This window comes from Amyelois transitella, chromosome 25, assembly GCF_032362555.1.
Source record: "Amyelois transitella isolate CPQ chromosome 25, ilAmyTran1.1, whole genome shotgun sequence".
Classification (NCBI taxonomy): domain Eukaryota; kingdom Metazoa; phylum Arthropoda; class Insecta; order Lepidoptera; family Pyralidae; genus Amyelois; species Amyelois transitella.
The window spans coordinates 1,557,547-1,580,859 of record NC_083528.1 but is presented as its reverse complement, the minus strand read 5'-3'; the positions used below and the strand labels follow the sequence as shown (position 1 = coordinate 1,580,859).

At 34.8% G+C, this 23,313-nt stretch overlaps 1 protein-coding gene across 2 annotated transcripts in view; it reads right to left on the bottom strand.

The window, feature by feature from the left end:
• Positions 1 to 23,313, bottom strand: part of LOC106142778 (forkhead box protein P3) — a 71,591-nt gene that overhangs the window by 21,830 nt on the left and 26,448 nt on the right. For both annotated transcript variants that reach the window (XM_060951501.1, XM_060951502.1), the window contains 3 exons: positions 22,318 to 22,344; positions 843 to 931; positions 118 to 223 (listed from right to left, as the gene is read on the bottom strand). In XM_060951501.1, the coding sequence (XP_060807484.1) occupies positions 118 to 223; positions 843 to 931; positions 22,318 to 22,344 (222 nt within the window). The remainder of the gene's footprint in view (positions 1 to 117; positions 224 to 842; positions 932 to 22,317; positions 22,345 to 23,313) is intronic.

The following is a 23,313-nucleotide window of genomic DNA, read 5'->3' as shown; positions in this document are numbered from 1 at the left end:
TCATTGGCAAGGGCGTCCTAACCGTTAATCATTAGTTCCTTTTTCAAAATCCAGCCAATACGCCAAAAAATTATGAAGTCCTATCTTGAGACTCCAGCAAATAAGAACGTTATTTACCCTGGCAAGAGCAAGAGGCTCATGGTCTCGAGGGGGCGAAGCGCGGCGCGGGGGCGAGCTGCGCCGGCGCCGACGCGCCGGGTCGCCCCACCTGCCGGACTCCTCTCTGCAAGAAATCATCGATATATTATCGCGTTCTAATTTGTCCCCGCGATTTATCTATACATATAATAAAACAGTAAAAATATTTTGTCTGTACATTTAGTATTTTTGACAGAAATGGATAGAGGGACACTCAGAATGAATAATAGAAAGCAAAAATCTTTTTTTTTTTTTAATTTTTTGTCTGTCTGTCTGTATGTATGATAACACTTATCTCCGAAAGTACTGAACCGATTTACTTAAAACTTTCACCAATTGCTTTGTTTTAATTCAGAAAAACATTCAAAGTTTGTTTCAACAAAATCGGTTCACTAAAAAAAAAGTTATCGTCATTTGAATGAACTCAAGGCATGAGTTGCAGTTATAAGGTTACATTATTTAAGTTAATATTTCAAATGATTAGTATGTTGATTTATTTCACATTATTGTAGATACATACATACATAAAATCACGCCTCTTACCCGGAGGGGTAGGCAGAGACTACCTCTTTCCACGATCTCTGCATATTTCCTTCGCTTTATTCACATTCCTAACTTATTGTAGATTGAACTCGAAATTTACGCGGACGAAGTCGCGGGCAACAGCTAGTGATGTATATATATATTTTTTAATTTGAACCTACCGGTCCAGACAGCGGTCCAGCTCGAATGAGTTGAGCAGCGGTGGCTTCGCTGCGCCACCCGGGTTAGAGTTCAGTGCCGGCTCGGGACCCTGCAACAAAACATGCCTAATTAGCTTAAGAATGAGACATTTTATAGGCTTAAGTACATATGGTCACGTCTATATCCCTTGCGGAGTAGACAGAGCCAACAGTCTTGAAAAGACTGAATGGCCACGTTCAGCTATTTGGCTTAATGATAGAATTGAGATTCAAATAGTGACAGGTTGCTAGCCCATCGCCTAAAAAGAATCTCAAGTTTGTAAGCCTATCCCTTAGTCGCCTTTTACGACATCCATGGGAAAGAGATGGAGTGGTCCTATTCTTTTTTGTATTGGTGCCGGGAACCACACGGCATATAGGCTTAAGTCCAAATAAATAAAAAATAAAAGGCTCAAGGCTAATGTTCCAAAATTGTAAATTTCGTTGATGTAATGAATAAAATTTCTTCGAGGCTTCTTCTATATATTCCTGAAAATTGCTTGAGATGGTCTTTAGAGTGAGATGCTATTTATGCGTTGGGCATTGCCATTCATAATGGCAATGCTGCCAGCTTTCTGGGCACACTCCCGCATGTTGATGCTATGCAGAGACTGTACAATTTGTAAATTAAATTTTAGTTTCTAATCATCTTTTTTTTAAGTATTTTTAGCATTAGTTTTTATTTGAGTTTTTAATTTTTATGAAGTTTTCTATTTATAATAAAAAATCTCCTGGTAGAAAATATCTATGGAGGTTTACAAATATATTTACAAATTCAATGTCACAAATCATTTTACAAGCACACAAGATGGCGGGTGATGTAATTCATTGTTTGTGTTATTTAATTTGCATACACACACGTGGTTATTGTAAATTAACTCAGGTTACGGACTTAGTCATACCTTACGTCTAGAAAAGTAGTAAGTTTGAATACCAGAAGGCAAAGTACATAGTTATATATAAAGCATCTTGTTTAAACTCTTTTTTTTGACGGCCAGCAGGTTTGGTCAAAGGTTCTACACATATGTACATATTTGTTACATTTTTATTATGACAATATGATAATACAAATAAAGGTCTGTCTACTGGAAGAGATTTCTATTACTTATTAAAAAATAAGTAGCATTCTCTACCAGTCAACCAGCAGACCAAACGGAAAAAAAACAATTTAAAATTATAAATTGTTTTTTTTTCCGTTTGGTCCGTCTGGTTGACTGGTAGAGAATGAAAAACGGCATGCCGGGAACCACACGGCACCAATAAAAAACAATATTTCTATACAACTGCACTGATAATTTGTAAATAACTTAACATTAGATAACCGAATCTATTGTGTACGATACTATGCTAGGATGTTTAAAAAAAATATAGTTCAATAGTTTACAGTAGCCGCCTTACTGTTTCATGTTTATAGATCCATTTGTGAAACACATCTTATGATGACCTCACACTGTAAATATGTTTGGTTAGAGCGGCAGTTACAATAACAGAGGAGCCCTTTGACTTTATAGAACGACTAGCTGAGCCCGCGACTCCGTCCGCGTGGAATAGTTATTTTGGGCATCATTGGAGCCCTCAAGGATGAAAAATTTACCCCGTTTCTTTCACATACATACATACATACATATGTTCACGTCTATATCCCTTGCGGGGTAGACAGAGCCAACAGTCTTGAAAGGACTGAATGGCCACGTTCAGCTATTTGGCTTAATGATAGAATTGAGATTCAAATAGTGACAGGTTGCTAGCCCATCGCCTAAAATAGAATCCCATGTTTGTTAGCCTATCCCTTAGTCGCCTTTTACGACATCCATGGGAAAGAGATGGAGTGGTCCTATTCTTTTTTGTATTGGTGCCGGGAACCACACGGCACCAATACAAAAAAGATTCTTTCACATTTTCCATTATTTCTTCGCTCCCTAATAGTTGCAGCGTGATGTTATATAGCTTAAAGCCTTCGTCGATAAATGGCCTATTCAACGCAAAAATAATTTTTAAATTCGAACTAGTAGTTCTTGAGATTAGCGCGTTCAAACAAACAAACTCTTCAGCTTTATAATATTATTAGTATAGATAGATGTTAAAAACATGAACGTCGGTGGTCGAATAGGTAAGGTGCACGGCTAAAATGCGTGTGGCGCAAAAGGCACAGGTTCGAATCCCATCTCGGTCATGTGCCAATGAATATTTTCGAAGTTATGTACATTAGTTTTAATACTAAATAATGTTCTTATGGTACTTTGGCTGGTACCCGAAACCGCCGTGCTTACATGAAGAGAGTTATGAATGTGGATGAAGCGAAGGAAGTATGCAGAGATCGTGGCAAGTGGAAAGAGGTAGTCTCTGCCTACCCGTCCGGGAAAAGAGGCGTGATTTTATGTATGTATGTTTGTATGTTCTTATGGAGAGGGAAAACATCGTGAGGAAACCTGCACATTCAAGCAATTGAATGTGTAACTATGATCGATTCAATACGAAGTATTCCACTGCAAAGGTTGCGGAGGTCAGATGGGAGTCGCTCCGTGTACAAACCTGACTCACCCAATCCAGGATCCATGGTCAAAGGCATACCCCGGGGCTCTTCTTCAGAGCGGTGAGGATGCAACTGGGACTAAAGCCAGAAGGAACAAGAAGAAGATGTTCAAAACAGAGTATAAAGGAAAATTTCAGAGCTCATAAATTTAAGAGTGACTTTAACCAGTCATGAAAAATATTTTTTACCAAGAGACACACTAATGCTGTTTAGATGATACTTAAAACATGAGAGTTGGTGAAAACGGGCATTGAATCGTAAAACTCGTCTAAGGAAAAGGCTAATAATAAACATCACCTACAAGTGGAATCTTAAAATAAGCCTATCCCTTAGTCGACTTTGATACATGATAAACATGGCGTGGTTCTATTCTTAAATGCTGGAAACCATACGATAACACACATGCACAATTTATTACATATACATATAATACATACAAATATTGTGCCGTGTGGTTCCCGGCACCAATAAAAAAAAAAGAATAAGACCATTCCATCTCTTCTCCAAGGATGTCGCAGAAGTGTGGTTAGTGGTCCTATTTTTTTTTTTGTACTTATATTAGTGCCGGGAACCACACGGCACAATTAATAATTCCCTAATACAATTTATCCAATAACCGTTTTTTGTTGACGTTTCAATACGTGATATTATTGTAATTATTACTAGCTAAAGAAAGCATGCCCTGACTCAGTGTTTACTTATCGCGTTACCTTGTTATGTTTTTACGAAAAACACACACCTCATTCAATGCGACCCGTATGGAAAAACAATAACAATATGCATGTATGTATGTATGTATGTGTAGCCGGAAGAAACAGCTAATTTTTATGTTTATAAAATCAAGTGTTCGGATATCAGAGATGGAAGTTACTCGTGTGGCGTTTTTTTTTCTCTTTTTCGGCGAAAGATAGTTTTTTTTTCATTCATCACACATCTCTTCCCCACGGATGTCGTAATAGGCGACTAAGGGATTGGTTAATAAACTTGGGATTCTTCTTTTAGGTAATGGGCTAGCAACCTGTCAATAGTATAATGTACGTATACATACATATCATCACGTATCAAATCACTTAATAATCATCACTTTATAATTGCCATACCTTATGGTTTCACAACATTTATTTACGACAAATAAATTAATTAAAAAAAAAAAACTGTAACTATTTGAATCTTAATTCCATCATAAGTCTTTCCAAGACTATTGGCTCTGTCTACCCCGCTACGGATATAGCCGTGACTTGTATGTGTGTGAGTAAAATCATCTTACACGAACGACCAATGATACAGTAAGGCGATTTCTCTTATCAAGTGATTGTGAATAATTATGAATAAAATGTAAACAATATTTATGTGCACAAGTAGATACATAAGTGTTAATCTCGTTGTATCACGTAACGGCGTATACGTGATAAACAAAATGTTTTGTTTATCACGTTATTTATTTTTTTTTTTTTTTCAAACAATTATAATATCTGGATCTACATATATCTTTTGTGTTCCCAGTCCGTTCTTATTTGTATTATTTTTTTTCAAGTATATGTATAATAAAACTTGGGATTTTTCTTGTGTAATATTTGAATATGTCAATATATGAATCTTATTTCTTTCATTACGTGCCGTGTGGTTCCCGGCAACAATAAAAAAGAATAGGACCACTCCATCTCCTTTCCATGGATGTCGTAAAAATCTACTAAGGGATAGACTTATAAAGTTGGGTTTCTTCCTTTAGGCGATGGGCTAGCAACCTGTCAGTATTTGACTCTCAATTCTATCATCAAGCCAAACAGCTGAGCGTGGCCTATCAGTCTTTTCCAGACTGTTGGCTCTGTCTGCCCCGCAAGCGATATAGACGTGATTATATGTATGTAATGTATGTTTTCTGTCATTACAGCCGAACGTGGCCTTTCAGAAGCCAGTTTGACGTCGTCGTCAGTCATCTATCTCATTGTTGTTATGTCCGTTTGTCTGCACGTTTGTACTGGCATCTCCCGAAAACCATTGCTCCGATTTAAATGCGGTAAAATTTAAAAACATATTTTGAATAAAAAAAAATCTCCTACCCTTCAAGGGGGAGCTACATTCAGTTATTTTGTACTGAGATTTTCAGTGAACTATAATTATTAATCACACAAAACGTTTCGTTTTACGGCTAACGAAAATAACAAAGAATTTTTTGGAATTTCTACACTCACCTGTCTTACGGCGTACAACATTTCTTCTTTTTTCTCTCTTCTTCAGTCTTTTCTAAATCGTTTTTTTTAACGCGATATTAAGTTTTCAAAATTTTTAATTACACTATCATTAGCTAAGAACTATTTTAATTAAACACTATATTTCACTATCGATTTCATGTTATAACCACTCCATTTCCTGAAATTTTGATACAAAAATTTTATAAATGGGAATAAAAGTTTGCAATATTTACGATACGGCGATGAATAGCACATCACTATGTCACTATTCAATAGCTGTTTAAAATTTGTCGAAAAGTGGTAACAGAAGCTGAACAGGTTTTTAGGTGTCAAAAAGATTTTAATACCTTTTTTATATGCTGTTTAAAAGAAATAATATTTATAAAAGAAAAAATGGTGTAGAAAGAAGTAAAAAAAAAATCCATCTATGAAATTACATTTATCGATCATAAATACATACATACCGTCACGCCTGTTTCCCAATGAGGTAGGCAGAGACTATGGATTTCCACTTGCTGCGATCCTTACCGACCTCTCCCGCTTCCTCCCCACTCATTACTCTTTTCATGCATATGCGACGATTACGGGTACTCCTAACATCTCCCTTTTTCAAGACATTCGCAATTTGGTCCTTGAAAGTTCGACGAGGCAGGTCCTGTCCCACTTTTACAGTTAGCTCTGCCTTATAAATTCCTTTCGTTAGTCTATCCTCTCTCGACATGGCTAAACCATCTCAACATACTCTTTTCAATTTTGGTCACCACATCCTCTTTCACTCCACATATTTCTCTTACATTCATCTATAACTCAATCTTTTAAACTAACACCACGCACACTTCATAAAGCTCTCATTTCAACCGCATTTACATACATACATACATACATAAAATCACGTCTCTTTCCCGGAGGGGTAGGCAGAGACTACCTCTTTCCACTTGCTACGATTTCTGCATATTTCCTTCCCTTCATCCTCATTCATAACTCTCTTCATGCAACCTCGGCGGTTTCGGGTACTTAACCCCATTTACACTACTTTCATTTTGTTTCTGTCATGCAATACCCATCTCTCACTCCCATACATACATAAATAAATCATAAATAAATTATCGAAACTCAAATAAAATATTTTGTAAAATCTTGATATTTGGGTCAAATGTGACCTGCACATTCAGGCAACTGTATTGTAACCATGATCAATCCAATACGGGTTAAGTTTCCCTGCAAAGGTTGCGGAGGTCAGATGGGAGTCGCGGAGTGTGTAAACACCTGACTCACCCAATCTGTGGTCATAGGCATAACCTGGGCTCCTCTCCAGAAATAAAACTAAAACTTCACGAACATTTGAAAATAGAACAAAAAAATTAAAAATTCAAATTTTTTTTTCAAAAATCTCTGTTGTAACAAAAAATTTACCAGACATGACCTCTGTATATATAATTGTGTGGTTACGACCTTCTCGTATTAATTATAGAAAAAAAAAGACATTTATTATGTATGCACATTTCTTAAACGAAAGATGGGTGATTATATAAATAATATCATGGTAACAGTGAAAAGTCTAAATATATAATAACTACTGTTATTTTTTTTGTAAAAAAAGAGAACTGCCTCCAATCGATAACCTTTTTTTTGAAGTCGGTTAAATTACTTAAACCTTCTACTAAATGTAACTAACACTTTCCGGAAAACTATATCAAAATTGGTTCAGCGAAACGCGAGATAATCGCGGACAAACATACATACATAAAGATCAAACTGAGAAACACCTTTCCTTTTGAAGGCGAATAAAAATTCAATACACAGCCCAAACCGCTGGGCTAAGAGTTCCTTCCCGTGGAAAATAAGCAAGATTTTTTTATTTCACGCGTGTGGACTCGTGTGTCTACTCTTAATTGGCATACCAATGGTTTATGGTACATAAAAAAAATCTTTAAACAGCATCTTAGTCTTCGAATTGGTAACCATAAAATACGGTCGAATTGAAAGACTCCTGTTTTGAAGTCGACAAAAAAAAGTAATTTTATTAAATTTATTAACAAGATGATGAAAAACATGAAATTTAATGTATTTTTTTTGTTACATTCTAATGATCATGTTAGAATAGTGCAGAAATCCCATAACAATAATGATGATCCAATTAATGGACGAGCTTGCATGACGAGAGTTATGAATATGAATGAAAAGAAAGAAGTATCGTGCAGGGATCGTGGCAAATGGAAATATGTAGTCTCTGCCTACCCCTCTGGGAAAGGAGGGTAACTTATGCCAGTACAGTCCTTTCTTATATTCACCTCTTTTTAGGGCCAAATATATCGAAAACATATCTTTATTCGTATATGGCCCTAATTAATACGATATTTTTACTCACATATTACTTAAGTATATTAATTAACATTCAAATTAATTTTCACCCCAAAAGTTTAAAAAAAAACATAAACATAAACCGTCCCGTTTCCCTACCAATTTCAGTAACTACCCCTTTTATGGTCTACCAAATATTTCGTAAACATGCCCCCTTCCTACAAAACACCAACTCAAAGATACTACATACATATATTAAAAGCACAGTCATTTTCACTACAAAAGGTTTAAAAAAAATATAACCAAATTCCATCCCATAAATTAGCCTGGGCCAGTAATTCCCCGAAAGCTCTGAAAAGCTCCGCGCCGCCCCCCTTAAAAGCGACGTCGGTAACATCACAAGGTCGCTCGGCCAATGGCAAGCGACCGCTGAAATGAGACACGCCTACCCGCTGAAAAGGGACGCCCACTGTACGCTTTTATTACAACGACAGCTAGCTTAACAGCATTTTGTGTATGTAGGTTTTAATTTAGTTTTAACCGACTTTAAAAAGGAGGTTCCTAAATCATCGACTGTTATGTTCGTAACGCGATTTATATCAATTTTTTTAGTCCGTAATAATATTATGTTAATTTTTGATGTTCACGTGAAAATTGTTACTAATTTAACGCTTTTTTTGACATGCCCTTTAACGAACCATCATATCAATTTTTAAATCTCTTCAAAGTTTACTTTCGGTCAATACAACAGTAAATGTCTTTCTAGAAATTAGTGCACATTAAGATTTCAGTTTAAACGTAGCAAAATCAGGGTTATAGTAATGTAATCTATATCCACACTAATAATAGAGAAGATATTTGTATGTTTGTAACGAACAATCTCAAAAACTACTGTAGGTACCACTAATTTTCACGAAATTTGGCGCATATATAGAATATACCACTGGAATTGATATAGGCTACTTTTTTTGCAGATCGTATAATCTTTATTCATTAAAAAAAATTGATTCATAGGTAGTATTTTAAACCGGAAACCGGAATCTAACAGATTGATCTAGTACAAAAGTAAGTTTAAGACTATTGGATAATAACTCAACGATGCTTTACTAATATTATAAATGCGAAAGTTTGTATGTCAGGATGCCAGTATGGATGTTTGTCTTTCACGCAAAAACTACTGAATTGGTATGTGGGTAGCTGAAGACCCAGAATAACATAAAGGCTACTTTATATCCCGGAGATCCCGCGGGATTGATTCTACGCGGACGAAGTCGCGGGCGGCCTCTTGTTTTATAATAAAACATTTCACTCAGGAAGGAACTTTCCTTTCCCGTCTTGAACCCGTCACCCCACTGGGAACCAGGACCTTTGCTTTAAAGGCAAAAAATAAATAATTCGCAAACGGGTTAAAAAAAATATTTGAGTTATACCTAATATCGCGAAAAATTATATGCGTGCCAATGGTCTTAAACTGAAGAGGCTGTAGACCGGACAAAATGGGAAGATAGATATGGAAAGGGACCCAGGGCCCGAGCCTTCTAGTCTAGTAAAGTAAAAGTAAAAAAAGTACATACATACATAAAATCACGCCTCTTTCCCGGAGGGGTAGGCAGAGACTACCTCTTTCCACTTGCCATGATCTCTGCATATTTCCTTTGCTTCATCCACATTCATAACTCTCTTCATGCAAGTAAAAAGAATTTATTCAAAGAACACCATAACAAAAAGACAAAAAAGGAAACAAAAATATGTACAAAAATAAACATGTAGTATGGTGCTCCCGAAAGGGTAGCCCCTCAGCATAATGCCCAGCATAATGCCCCCTCAAAATAATGGTATACCTATCTATTAGCCCAGGGATCCTATGACCACATTGACCACGATATGGAAAGTCAGGTTTATACCCGAAACTCCTTCCGTCTGACCTCCGCAACTTTTTGACGAATCCAACCCATATTTGATCAAGGAAGCTAATTTTTAACATACATATATAGGTAAGTGCAGATTTCGTCAATATGTTTGCATTGTAATACCCGTTAGCGTGAAACTAATGTACGTAGCGAACTCAAAAATCAATTGGTTCATGGCCGCTGTAGAATTTGAAACTGTACATCATGCTTTTATACATACATATGGTCACGTCTATATCCCTTGCGGGGTAGACAGAGCCAACAGTATTGACAAGACTGAATGGCCACGTTCAGCTATTTGGCTTAATGATAGAATTGAGATTCGAATAGTGACAGGTTGCTAGCCCATCGCCTAAAAAAGAATCCCAAGTTTGTAAGCCTATCCCTTATATTTGCATATATTAATCGTTCGACCACAGACGGCCTTATCTACACGTCCTTGCCTGAATTATTGAAATCTTATCCGTTATCATGTTATCAAATTCCCGATTACATTCTCAGGCGTTGGTTTCACAGCTTACGGGCCGATAAAATCAATCAATCATCATCGTCAGTTTAATCATTGCCATCTTTACCTACCCCTTAAGGAAAAAAGGCATGATTTGATGTATGAAAAATCCCACTTGCCGTGTGGTACCCGGCACCAATAGAAAAAAGAATAGGACCACTCCATCTCTTTCACATGGAAGTCGTAAAAGGCGTCTAAGGTATAGGCTTATAAACTTGGGATTCTTTTAGGCGACAGGCCAGCAACCTGTCAATATTTAAAGCTCAATTCTATCATTAAGCCAAACAGCTGAACGTGGCCTGTCAGTCTTTTCAAGGCTGTTGGCTCTATCTACCCCGCATGGGATATAGACGTGATTATATGTGTATGTATGTATATAGTTATATAAATAGCTCGTCACTATAGTTTATATCCACATTCATCTTTCTTTTCACACATTTAGGGTACTCTGGACTTGGCTTCCAGAACATTCCAGATTTAATTGAGGTACCTTCGTTTAGAACTTTCCTCTTTTTACATAAATACATACATATGATCACGTCTATATCCCTAGCGGGGTAGACAGAGCCACCAGTCTTGAAAATACTGATAGGCCACGCTCAGCTGTTTGGCTTAGTGATAGAATTGAGATTCAAATAGTGACAGGCTGCTAGCCCATCGCCTAAAAGAGGAATCCCAAGTTTATAAGCCTATCCCTTAGTCGCCTTTTACGACATCCGTGGGAATGAGATGGAGTGGTCCTATTCTTTTTTGTAATGGTGCCGGGAACCACACGGCACATAAATCTTTAAGACAATTGGAAAAAAATAGGTACCTACTAATTTTTTAAACTCGTTGACAATATATTTATAGCATAGTAACATGTAGAATTACGTATTCTATTGGAAACATAACATTATTTTGCTTTCCTGTTTATTTTTAAAATAGTACCTATGTGTTTAGTTAATTTAAATATATCTTACACGTACCTACGTGATTTAAAAATAAAAGGTTATTTTTTGCAAATAAAACATATGAGATGAGTGGAAATGATTGTAGCTGAAGTTAGAAAAAGAATTACCTAAGTACAAATCAACTATTTGACACACACATAATGACGTCTTTTTCCCTTAACGGGGTATACAAAGCCTATATTATCAAAAAGACCGAAAGACCACGTTCAGTTTGAAGGCTTAATGGAATTGGGATTCAAATAGTGATAGATTTTCAAAATCAATCAAAAGCACTATTTTATTCAGAAAGAGAGAGAGGTAGACGAACGTATCTTGATCAAATTAAGGACGTCCTGGTATAGGGTCAGGTCAAGAGTACCCGCAACCGCCGAGCTTGCATGAGGACAGTTATGAATGTGGATGAAGCGAAGGAAGTGTGCAGAGATCGTGGCAAGTGGAAAGAGGTAGTCTCTGCCTACCCCTCCGGGAAAGAGAGAGAAAGAGGTTGCTATCCCATCGCCTACAAGAAGAATTCTAAATAAATAAGCCTTTCCCTTGATTGAATTTTACGATAAGCACGGAAAGAGATACGAGTAGATACTTATTATAAAGAACCTGACACATACAATGTTTTTTCTTCTTAACAAGGTACAGCATGAAATATAAATTATAATATTAGTTAGTATCTGTTTAGCTAAACGTGGCCTTTCAGTCTTTTCAAGACTGTTGGCTCTGTCTACTCCGCAAGGGATGTAGACGTAATTATATGTATATTTGTAGTATGAGTAATCATAAAAAATGTATTAAATAGAAATGGGCTCTCTTAAAAAAATCTCAATTCCGTCCTTAGGCTATACAGCTAAACGTTGCATTTCAGTCTGCCCGAGACTGGCTTCGTCTACCTCGTAAGAGATAACGACGTTATTGTATGTATGTTTGTGGAAATAAGCGTAAAAACGATAGAGACGTAGGTGTAGACAGGTAGGTGCCCATCACCTCAATACTGATTAAATGACTGACTGACAGACAATGCACAGTCTAAACCATTGTGTCTGGAGACTGGAGAAATTTGACGTGAAGGTTCCTTACGTGGTTTAGGGGTACACTGAGAGAGGATTTCTCTAAATTCCCGCGGGAACGGGAATTAACGGGATTTTAAGGGTATATGTTCCCTATTACCTAGTTTTGAAAACCTTGATACTCGCTGAAGTACTAAAGTTATTTTAATAAAAAGTCATAAATTTTAGTTCCATCATTTCAAGCATAATAAATAGCGCACTGAGTAGGTAAGGCCCCGAATTAGGTCACCATTCAGGACATTGAAAAAAGACTTTATCTCGCTATAACCTAGGATTACCTACTGAGTTACTATTCCAAAAATAAAAGTTACAAACTTTCTTCGTACTCACGACTATCTATGTCATTGTCAAAAAAAATGTTACTCGTAAAAAATATATCAAAAGTGGAATAGATGATATTCGATTTCATCATAAAAAAGAAAAGCGGGAAAATCTTACGGCCAGTATCTCTCATGAGCTGCCAAGAATTGCACTCTACAGCGGTCCAACGGGATTGGCCGAGCCGCTTATAAGCGACGCTCTCATTGGTCAACGTTCGGCGCACATCAGCGACAGACCACGTGCTCATAAGTTCTTGTAACTCCAAACTTTTATCGCGAGGTGTTTGTTCCATTATCAAATTTATTGAAATATATTTAAAAACATTATTCTTTTTTCGAATATCTATTATTGGAAAAAGTATAATACTTATTTAGGTGTTTCTTTAATTTTCTTAATTTAAGTTTAATTCACCTTTAATAAAAACATTACATTTTCTAAGCGCTATATCTATTATTTCTTTCTTCATTGGCAAATTTAACTATAAAGTAGCAAAGAATATTTTGTTTGTATTCACGGTTCTGCACAAAAAAGCTAAAATATTATTTAAAAAATATTACTTACAAATAACTGGATTAGCTTCATCACTCAAATTATTAACATTAATTTATTAATATAAGTAAGATTATTTATCAAATAAAAACTATTTCGTCAAAAAAAGAATAAATGTTAAACACAAAAAATTCAAATCAACTCAAATTCACAAAACTCGTTCGAGAAATGGAACACAGCGGTTCTCCGTAACAATTGGATATTTTCAAAAAACGTACAATTAAAAACTTATTTCACACATAAAACACAATAAAAAATTAACAACAAATAAATAAAAGAACAACAAAACTAATTAAAAAAAAATAACTAACACTGTTCAGCGACCGAAAGTACCACTCATAAGTTCCCGGGAACTGCAGTTAGAATGCAAATTATTTACGCGAATGCAGCCGTTGCATCCTTCAACATTAACCTTCGATCTGACTTAAAACACTTCTAAATATAATATAAAAAGGTAATGTTTATTTTATTTATAATTAAAAAAAACAATATTTGCTTAGAAATCGCGCGTCAAAACAAAACACAACAGCCTTCGGCGCGGCGCCAACAACAATGCTTCGGCGAAATAAGCAAGAAATATTTAACTACCAAGGCAGGGAGGGGCGCCACTGGCCCTCAGTATTGGCGCTACGGCTGTGGTAGTTATAGTTTACGTGATACACAGCTCAAATACAAATAATATAAACATTACAACTGAGCATGCGCGTTACGAATAGAATGGGACGCAGCTAGACCTCGCCATGCACCGCGGCTCGTTGAAAACCTATGTAATTACTCATTTAAGGGTTAGAGAATTATGAACTAGACACATTTTTGTAGTAACGTCGATAAATCAGTTTTTTTTATAGATTAATTTGCATATTTTTGACAGGAATAAAGACGGGATAGAAGAGATGCGCGCATGCGCGCTAACGTTCACACAGCAATGTTATTGACAATGCAAAATGTTTATTTTTTGACGCAACATCGTTGCGAAATGTCCTGTGTGAAATGGAGCTACTACGTTCTAAATTTGAATGTCCTTTTTTAATAATTACGAGAAATTAATTAAAAATTAAGTTATCTCTCTGTAGGGTTGTAATAGAAAAATAAATAAATTATATAACTCAAAGGTGGTTTATGATAGAGGATTTATCAGACAAAAGTAGGTAACAGGATAATCAGTTTTCCGTAAAGTCTGTGGGGAGTTTGAGTCGGATTTATTTCTATTATAATCCAATATGAGAATTTCGCGCATGCGTAGGGCTTTATTCACACAGTAACGAATTGAAACATCCTGTGCTTTGTTTACCAAAAACTGACAATTCTTTGAAAAAATGGAAAATATATTTCAAAAAAGTCACCCAAGCAACAGTTCAAGACAGAATATACTAAAATAAGTATTAAAATATATAATTTAAAAATATTTTTAACTTAGTAGTACTGCTAAGTTAACTTACTTAAATAAGTTCTGAAATTATAAAAATAAATTAATAATAAAATAATATAATTATAAAAATATTATAAAGAATATAGTGTCACGTCAGGATTAACTTCTTTTCATGTTACCCAAGGTGTTCAGTCTTTCGCAAATTTAACAATAGAAACATTATTTCTAAAATACACATGCTTTATTCACGATGAAGGTCAAAAATAGCGTGAAAAGACACGTTTTAATTATACAACAAATATACAAACAATAGCTAGAATATTTTATTCTGCTTATGTAACCTAACAATATTTATGAATATTTTAATACAAAATTATTTGTTGCCAATTTTGAATGCATGTAAAAAAAATATTAGTATTCATAAAAAAGCAAGTAGGTACTATCAATCATTATAATTATATTTTAGAACTTTTTTGAAGTTGAAATTCGGCATTAATATTTCTTAGGAAGCATAGAGGAGTACTAAATTTAATTTTAATAGAATATTTTATTATGCCGGGTGGTTCCCGGCACCAATACAAAAAAGAATAGGACCACTCCATCTCATTCCCATGGATGTCGTAAAAGGCGACTAAGGGATAGGCTTACAAAATTAGGATTCTTTTTTAAGGCGATGGGCTAGCTACTTGTCACTATTTGAATCTCAATTCTGTCATTAAGCCAAATAGCTGAACGTGGCCATTCAGTCTTTTCAAGACTGTTGGCTCTGTCTACCCCGCAAGGGATATAGACGTGGCCATATGTATGTATATTTTATTAATTTAGATTTTTTAAACCCTTAAATTCGATCCCGATGTTTTCCTTAACCGTAAGAGCATCAGTTAGTATTCCAACTAATGTAGGTACCTACATAATTTTGAAAATAGTCATTGTTACATGGCCGAAGTGGGATTTGAACCTGTGCCTTTCCGCGCATCACGCATTTTAACCGGGCACCTTACCAATTCGACCACCGGCGCTCTGTGTCATAATTTGTCTTTGTGAATTATTTTTTATCTCTCATTAATACAAATAATCACATACATACATAAAATCTCGCCTCTTTCCCGGAGGGGTAAGCAGACCACTTGCCACGATCTCTGCATACTTCCTTCGCTAAAAAGAGATTTTATTTTACAAAAAATCACTCTGAGCAAAATTATTGGCCTTGATTGAAGAATAACCTATTCTTATTTTGTCGTCACAACATACCTAAATGTGTTTTTTTTAGCAACTTCTTGCTTGCTTTTGCATCTTTGTTGCTATGTCAAAGAGGAGATAGATGTATATAGAAAAACTCATTCATTCATTCATGTAATCACGTCTATTACGCTTGCGGGGTAGACAGAGCCAGCAGTCTTGAAAGACTGACAGGCCACGTATAGCTTAATGAAATGAGAATTAAAATTCAAACAGTGACAGGTTGCTATCCTATCGCCTATAAGAAGAATCCCAAGTTTACAAGCATATCCCTTAGATGCCTTTTACGACATCCATGGGAAAGAGATGGAGTGGTCTTAGTCTTTTTTTTTATATTAGTGCCGGGAACCACACGGCCATCACTAAGAAATACTCAATCATGGAAAATTTGATTTCTTTCATGCGATAACCTGTCGATATCTTTGAATCTCAATAGGAAATATTGCTCTCAGGTCTTCTGACAATGGCTTCGTCTACACCTCAAAGATTAATACGTATTAAATATGTGTCTCTTAAACAGAACAACTATGTCTCTCTCTGTGCATGTGCTGTGAACAAATGAAGAGAATTTCGGTGTAAATGCAGTTTTCGCATAGTAGCAGGCCATTGACATTTTTATTGGGCTATGATTTAGCACCTATCGATTTCTCGTTCACTAGTCGTCTGGCAAAAAATTAGAATTTAGCACCATGATCCACTGAGGCAGACGTGGGTTAGACGAACGCAAATTGTTTTTTTTTTTTTAAATATTGTGATTTAATGTACTTGGTAATTTAAAAAAAATGCAATAAAAATTGTTACTAAAAATGTGACTAATTAATGAACAACAATGCAAATAAAAATATTTATCAATTCAAGAGAAATTATCAATTTAATAATAATACGTTGTGTTGTGACTTACATAATATTGTATTTTTGAAAATGCCTGTAAATTGTTTTTTTTTTTTTTTACAAAAAAGAATCGCAAGTTTATATTAGCACTTCAATAAATTAATGGTCAGTTCTAAAATTTTTCTCTCACTACAATTTTTTTAACATAATTATAATTCAAAATAAGAACATTTGAAAATGACTTCATCAGCTACATTTTTAAACTTATCTGCGAATATTGATTGCCAGTGTTGTAAAAAACAAGATGGCGCTTAAAAAAAATAATTAAGAGGAACTACAAGGTTTAATAAGAGTAGGAGGGAGTTCGCCACGCCCTCTGAAAAGCGACGCCCAGTCTCGCTGTAAAGCGACCGCCTACCTAAAGTTACAAGGGCCATTGTACAAATTAATTTCGTCCGTAAATAACTTGCATTAACTTTTTTGAATATAATTTTCTTAGAAGTTTTATCGCTAATGGTACGTTTCACATCACATCGGCAGTAATTTGGTATTTTTAATTTTTTTGAGTCATATGTTTTTTTTAATTTGTTTTCTATATTAATTTGAATGGCAACATATTTTTTTGTTGTTGTGCCAGACAGACCAAATCGCCAAGCTAGAAAACTATTCAAAATTAAATAGAAATCATTTATTCAATTATTTCTTTAATCATTCAAATCTATATTTTTTAAGACATGCAATTGGCCATGAAAATAAATAATACATATTTTTTCTAGAATTTGCATTTCCCAAGATTACGTGAACGAATATAACGTAAGTAGCAATTTTTTTTTGGATGGAAATTTTGAGATAACGCACAGTACAATTGATTACATCAATTTTTTTTTCAATACTGACGCAGTCGCATATGTGTTTTACCTTGAATATAGACGAGACAGATTTAGAAAAAATATTAGTAAGCTGAACAAAGTTTTAAATTAAAAAAAACCCCAATTCTCTAAACCACAGGTATCGGCTTCGATTCCGGTAACATTTCTAATGTCAACCCAGGTAGCTATATCAGTATTAAAATAGTTAGTCCTAAAATGTAGCCTTTTCTTGAAGGTTTTAGTTTGTAATTGTGTCAATTATCATAAAATTATATAATTTGATGATAATTGACACAATTACAAACTAAGTACTAAATAGTCATAGAGTAAATGTGTTACAAAAAAAATCTTATCTATTTTTTTTTAATTGATACGGAGCGTCGATTTATTTATCCTAAGCTTAATAATTGTAGACTTTGGTCTCTGTAGGTCAGACGACAGTCTCTATTGAAAACCCAGTCTTCTTCCTCCTGGTGGTAGTTCCAGTTACATCTTCACCTTTCTGGAGAGGAGCCCTGGATAACGGGCGACATTTGAACATGAAAAGGATTAAGCGAATCCCAAAAAACAAAAACAAACATATAATCACGTCTATATCCCCGACTATATATTAATATATATATATCTATATATTAATATATATATATATATTATTTAAGCGACTCCCGTATGGAAATTTTCAAGTAATATATAACTTTCTTGGGAGTTTACTGCAACACAGTGCGTTTTCAACTTTTGACTTTTTATGTTACTTATTTTTTTTAAATAATTAAAAAAAAATACATCCGATATTACCATAACAGATTAATCAGTATGAGAACTTTCATTTCAAGATTCCGATATAACGCAATATTCCGATATTCATGCCATTCATCATTAATATTTTCAATGTATATACAATTGAAAATATAATAGTTTTAATACTTTTGTATCAAGCTCCTGGACTATATCCTTAATGGCGGAGAAACAGCAATAGATATAGTCTAGGAGGAACAATAAAAGGCAGGTCTCTACAACTCTAGATATAGTGCGGCGCCAACCATAGAGTAACTATAATTGTCTGATGTAGAGTGCACTGTTGCTATTTTTAACTAAGACGCTGCAGCTGAAAATCAGCGTATTGCTCTGTCCTCGAATACAACAAAAATTTTGTGTAGTCCAATGCCGTGTGGTTCCCGGCACCAATACAAAAAAAAATAGGACCACTCCATCTCATTCCCATGGATTTCCCTTTCCCTTACAAACTTGGGATTCTTTTTTAGGGCGATGGGTTAGCACCAGTCACTATTTGAGTCTCAATTCTATCACTAAGCTAAATAGCTGAACGTGGCCATTCAGTCTTTTCAAGACTGTTGGCGCTATCTACCCCGCAAGGGATATAGACGTGACCATATGTATGTATGTATGTATGTCCAATGGATCTGGAAGAATTGTTTATGGGACAAACAGTTTGATCGTATTGCTTGTAAATAGAATCTGGTACCAGTTGAGTTTATATAGAGTAATTAATTTTTTATTCTGTTTTTATTAAAGAAGACCTATAATTGGCCCTAAAATGTTTATTTTTTTTAAGCTTATGATTGTAACACTTGCTGTTGGTCATCCAAATGAATAAAATAAACAAAATGTGAATAGACGCATTTCCTTTCGACGCCTTTCACGACTATTACCACATCGTCATCATCTATACATATATACAACAAATGCGCACTCTATAACATAGTGAGTATTCTAAGACGCCGACTATTTAGTTGAAGTGTCAGCGAATAGTGTGAAAAGAATTTTCAATTTCTTGACTTCAGTTTATTATAAGACAATTTTTCTGTCTCTTTCAGTTTCCTGGTACAAAATGAATAAGCACCTTGGTTGTGGAAGAATATTTTATCAGTATCTAATTATTTTTAAAAGTAGGTTAAACAATTACTTTAACGTAATCGGAAATATTATCAGTTTTTATTTCAAATTCTTAGTGACAGATTATATTTATTTTAACAATACGTGATATACATACATAAATCACGTCTATATTCCTTGCGGGGTAGACAGAGCCAACAGTCTCGATAAGACTCATAGGCCACGTTCTTTTTTGCTTAATGATAGAGTTGAGATCCGAATAGTGACAGGTTGCTAGCCCATCGCCTATAAGAAGAATCCCAAGTTAAATAAGCCTATCCTTTACTCGCCTTTTAAGACATCAATGGGACTCTTTCCTATTGATGTCTTAAAAGGCGAGTAAAGGATAGGCTTATTTAACTTGGGATTCTTCTTATATTGAGTGGTAGGTACTATTCTTTTTTACACAACTTACCTAAATTGTTATTAAGGTATCACACATCACAATTTATATACTTTTACAAATTATATCTCTATAAAAAGGGATCGACCAATCGGTGACGTCATAAAAAAGGTTTTCCTACCGGACTGGCATTAATTCTCCATGGTTAAGTTTAATAGGGAATAATAAAAAGTTTTTATGGTTTTATTGTGGTATTTATAGACCTGTAACTCTTTTGCTAAGGTTTGTTTTTTACCTTAGCAATTTCCGAATATTTTATTAGTACATTTTATTACACCTTACTGGTTAGACAGAGCTAATAGTCTTGAAAAGACTGAAACGCCAGATGTACGGCTTAATGATGAAGTTGAGATTCAAATAGTGACAGGTTGCTAGCCCATCGCCTAAAAGAAGAATCTCAAGTTTATAAGCCTGTCCCTTGATAGACTTTTATGATCTGAAGGGAAGAGAACCAGATGACACATACTATGTTTTATCTTCGCTAACAAACCAGCATGGAAGGTCTAGCTCACAATTCGGATACTTTAACCTTTCGTCTACAGACCTTTAATTTAAGCAATGAATAAAGAACTTCAAAGTCACAAACAAAAGTACAAAATCCCAATTTAATACTGCAGATGCATAATGTACAAAAGGTATAAGCAGTAAAAGGTCAGATTATTAGCCATTTTGAGGACACTTAAGAATGTGGAATCTTTTGTACTAACAGAGGGTCGTAGGATATAATCCACGCAGCTTTCGATATAAACAAAGAATAAAAAATAAGGACCAACTTACGGATGGACTATTTGAAAAAAAAATTCATTCAACCTCTTTGAAATCAGAAACAAATTCGAATAGGTTAGAACTGGCCACTTTTAAAACAACATAGTCGTATGAAAAAAAAATAGAGAATGACGCGGGAACTACATTTTTTTTTCATTGTTAAGAACAATATTTTTTTAACCAAAAGATTATATTAATTTTATAATGTAAATATCACATTAAATGTCAATGAGTCCAAAATATTTATTTATATAATTAATGCAGTTTTAATTTAGAAAATTGTCTTCCTTGTACAAGGGCAATGTGAATAAATACATACATCAGCAGTTTAACACGGAATTAAATCATTTCCATAGAGATTAATTTTTTTTATCGGAGATGATAAGTTGTTCTTTCATATCTTGATTTTTTTTCACCTCTACGTCAATTGATGACTAATAACTTTAAAATTATATAATCAATAATGATTTAGAATTTGAATAAACTTGTCGGATTCCCCAAAATTTCAAGAGTTTGATCTGAAGTCGAATTAAAAATATAATAATATCTAATTTAATTTAAAATCTATACACAGATAGCAAATTTTTTATCCCTTATAGGGTAGACAGAGCCAGTATGCAGTCGCTAGAATAGTAAATAACATATTTTGATTTATTAGAGAATATCTGTGAAAATTTCCCTGTGTAAATGACAAAAGCTATTTTTCAAAGCGTTTTACTACACTGTATGTATGCAAAATTTCATGACGTGACAGACGGACAAATAAACACATTTTCTCAGTAACAATCCTTTGTATGATTTCCTTGTTGAACAGAGGGGTTAGTGCGAGTTGAGCAAGTTAACGCGTATTTGTATGTGATTTAATGAGCGCCATCTAGTGGCAACGCGATGGCACTAATGCAATTCCATAGTATCGATTTTCGTCATCGAGTAAAACTCGCATTAACCCCTCAAATGACTTCCACACTAACTTGGCCTACTATATCGCGTCGTGTCATATTATGCACTGAAAAGATATAACACTTTTTTTAATGTAAGCTGTCGCAGATTTGATGTGATAACTAAAATATCTAAAATATCTATAATTTATGAAGCATAAAGAGTAACATTATGGTACTGAACCACTTATCAACAGTTATCTGAAGACCTTTTGATCTTTAATCCGATCTCGAAATATTGAGATTAAATAATTCGTTAAATAAGAACTGTTAAATTTAGGTTAGATATTTTTGGATGCCTACTAAAATTATCTTATTCATAATTTCCTGCCTTTTTTTAGGTTAAGAGAGGTCATGGTCGTCAGTAGGAACAGGTTGAAAGATCAAATTCTAGGGCCATTGGTGAAATTGCACACGATATTCTATTTTACGGTAATATAAAACATACAACACATTTGTATTTCAAAAATCGTTTGTACAAAAATTTGAGTTCACGTAAATATAAATATGATATATATAATAAATATAAAAAATATAAATATATACAAGACAAATCACACATATTGAGTTAGCTTCGAAGTAAGTTCGAGACTTGTGTAACGAGATACTAACTCAACGATACTATATTTTATAATAAATACTTATATAGACAAACATCCAAGACCCAGGCCAATCAGAAAAGGTTCTTTTCTCATCATACCCTGGCCGGGATTCGAACCCGGGACCTCCGGTGTCACAGACAAGCGTACTACCGCTGCGCCACAGAGGCCGTCAAATACACATATAACTGTCTGTCAGATAATAATGTCAAAAGTTATAACTTACCAGTATGTGTAGCTGCACCATTTGTCTCTGAAAAAAAAAATAAAGAATTTTTAACCGCCTTAAAAAAAAGAAAAGGTGGTTCCTCATTTGACCTGTATTTATGTAGGTATATTTGTCCGCGATTATCTCGGTTTTCTGCTGAACTTGATAATTTGATTTTGATAATTTTGATTTTGATGCGGTTTTCAGGAAAGTGTTTGTCGCGATTAAGAAGAGTGGTGAGGATGCAACCAGGACTAAAGCCAGGAGGAATCAGCTTAATTCTCGCGTGTATTTTTCGCTAAATTCACGCGGGCTGAACTGCGGGTAAGAGCTAGTATTTAAATTAAAAATGAAAACCCGTGTTAGCATAATGTAAATTCGAAAAGAAATAAGTATATGAAAAGGAAAACAAACTGATGTTATGAAACACCAACTTATACAAAACGTAAACTTGAAATGTGAAATCTAAACACAATTCGTATGAAACCGTGATTATTATAAACAAGAAAATCGATTCGCAACAAACAGGCACTTGATTATTCAAATCGTATATACATTCACGTCTTTATACCTTGCGAGGTCGATAGAGCCAGCAGTTGAAAGTTCAGCTATATTGAGATTCAAATAGTGACAGATTGCTAGCCCATCGCTTAAAATTTATACTTTTTATAAAGAATACAAGTATTAAACGCGCAAGTACATACATACATACATATAATCACGTCTATATCCCTTGCGGGGTAGACAGAGCCAACAGTCTTGTAAAGACTAATAGGCCACGTTCAGCTGTTTGGCTTTAAGACAGAATTGAGATTCAAATAGTGACAGGTTGCTAGCCCATCGCCTAAAAGAAGAATCGCAAGTTTATAACCTAGCCTTTATTTTATCGCGGACGTTTCGAATCATGTTACAATGATCCGTGGTCATCGAGCATGTTCTTGGACATTCTGCTGCGCAGACGCAGCCGTAGCCCTGGTTTACAGCCGCTCGGTGACAACGGATCATTGTAACATG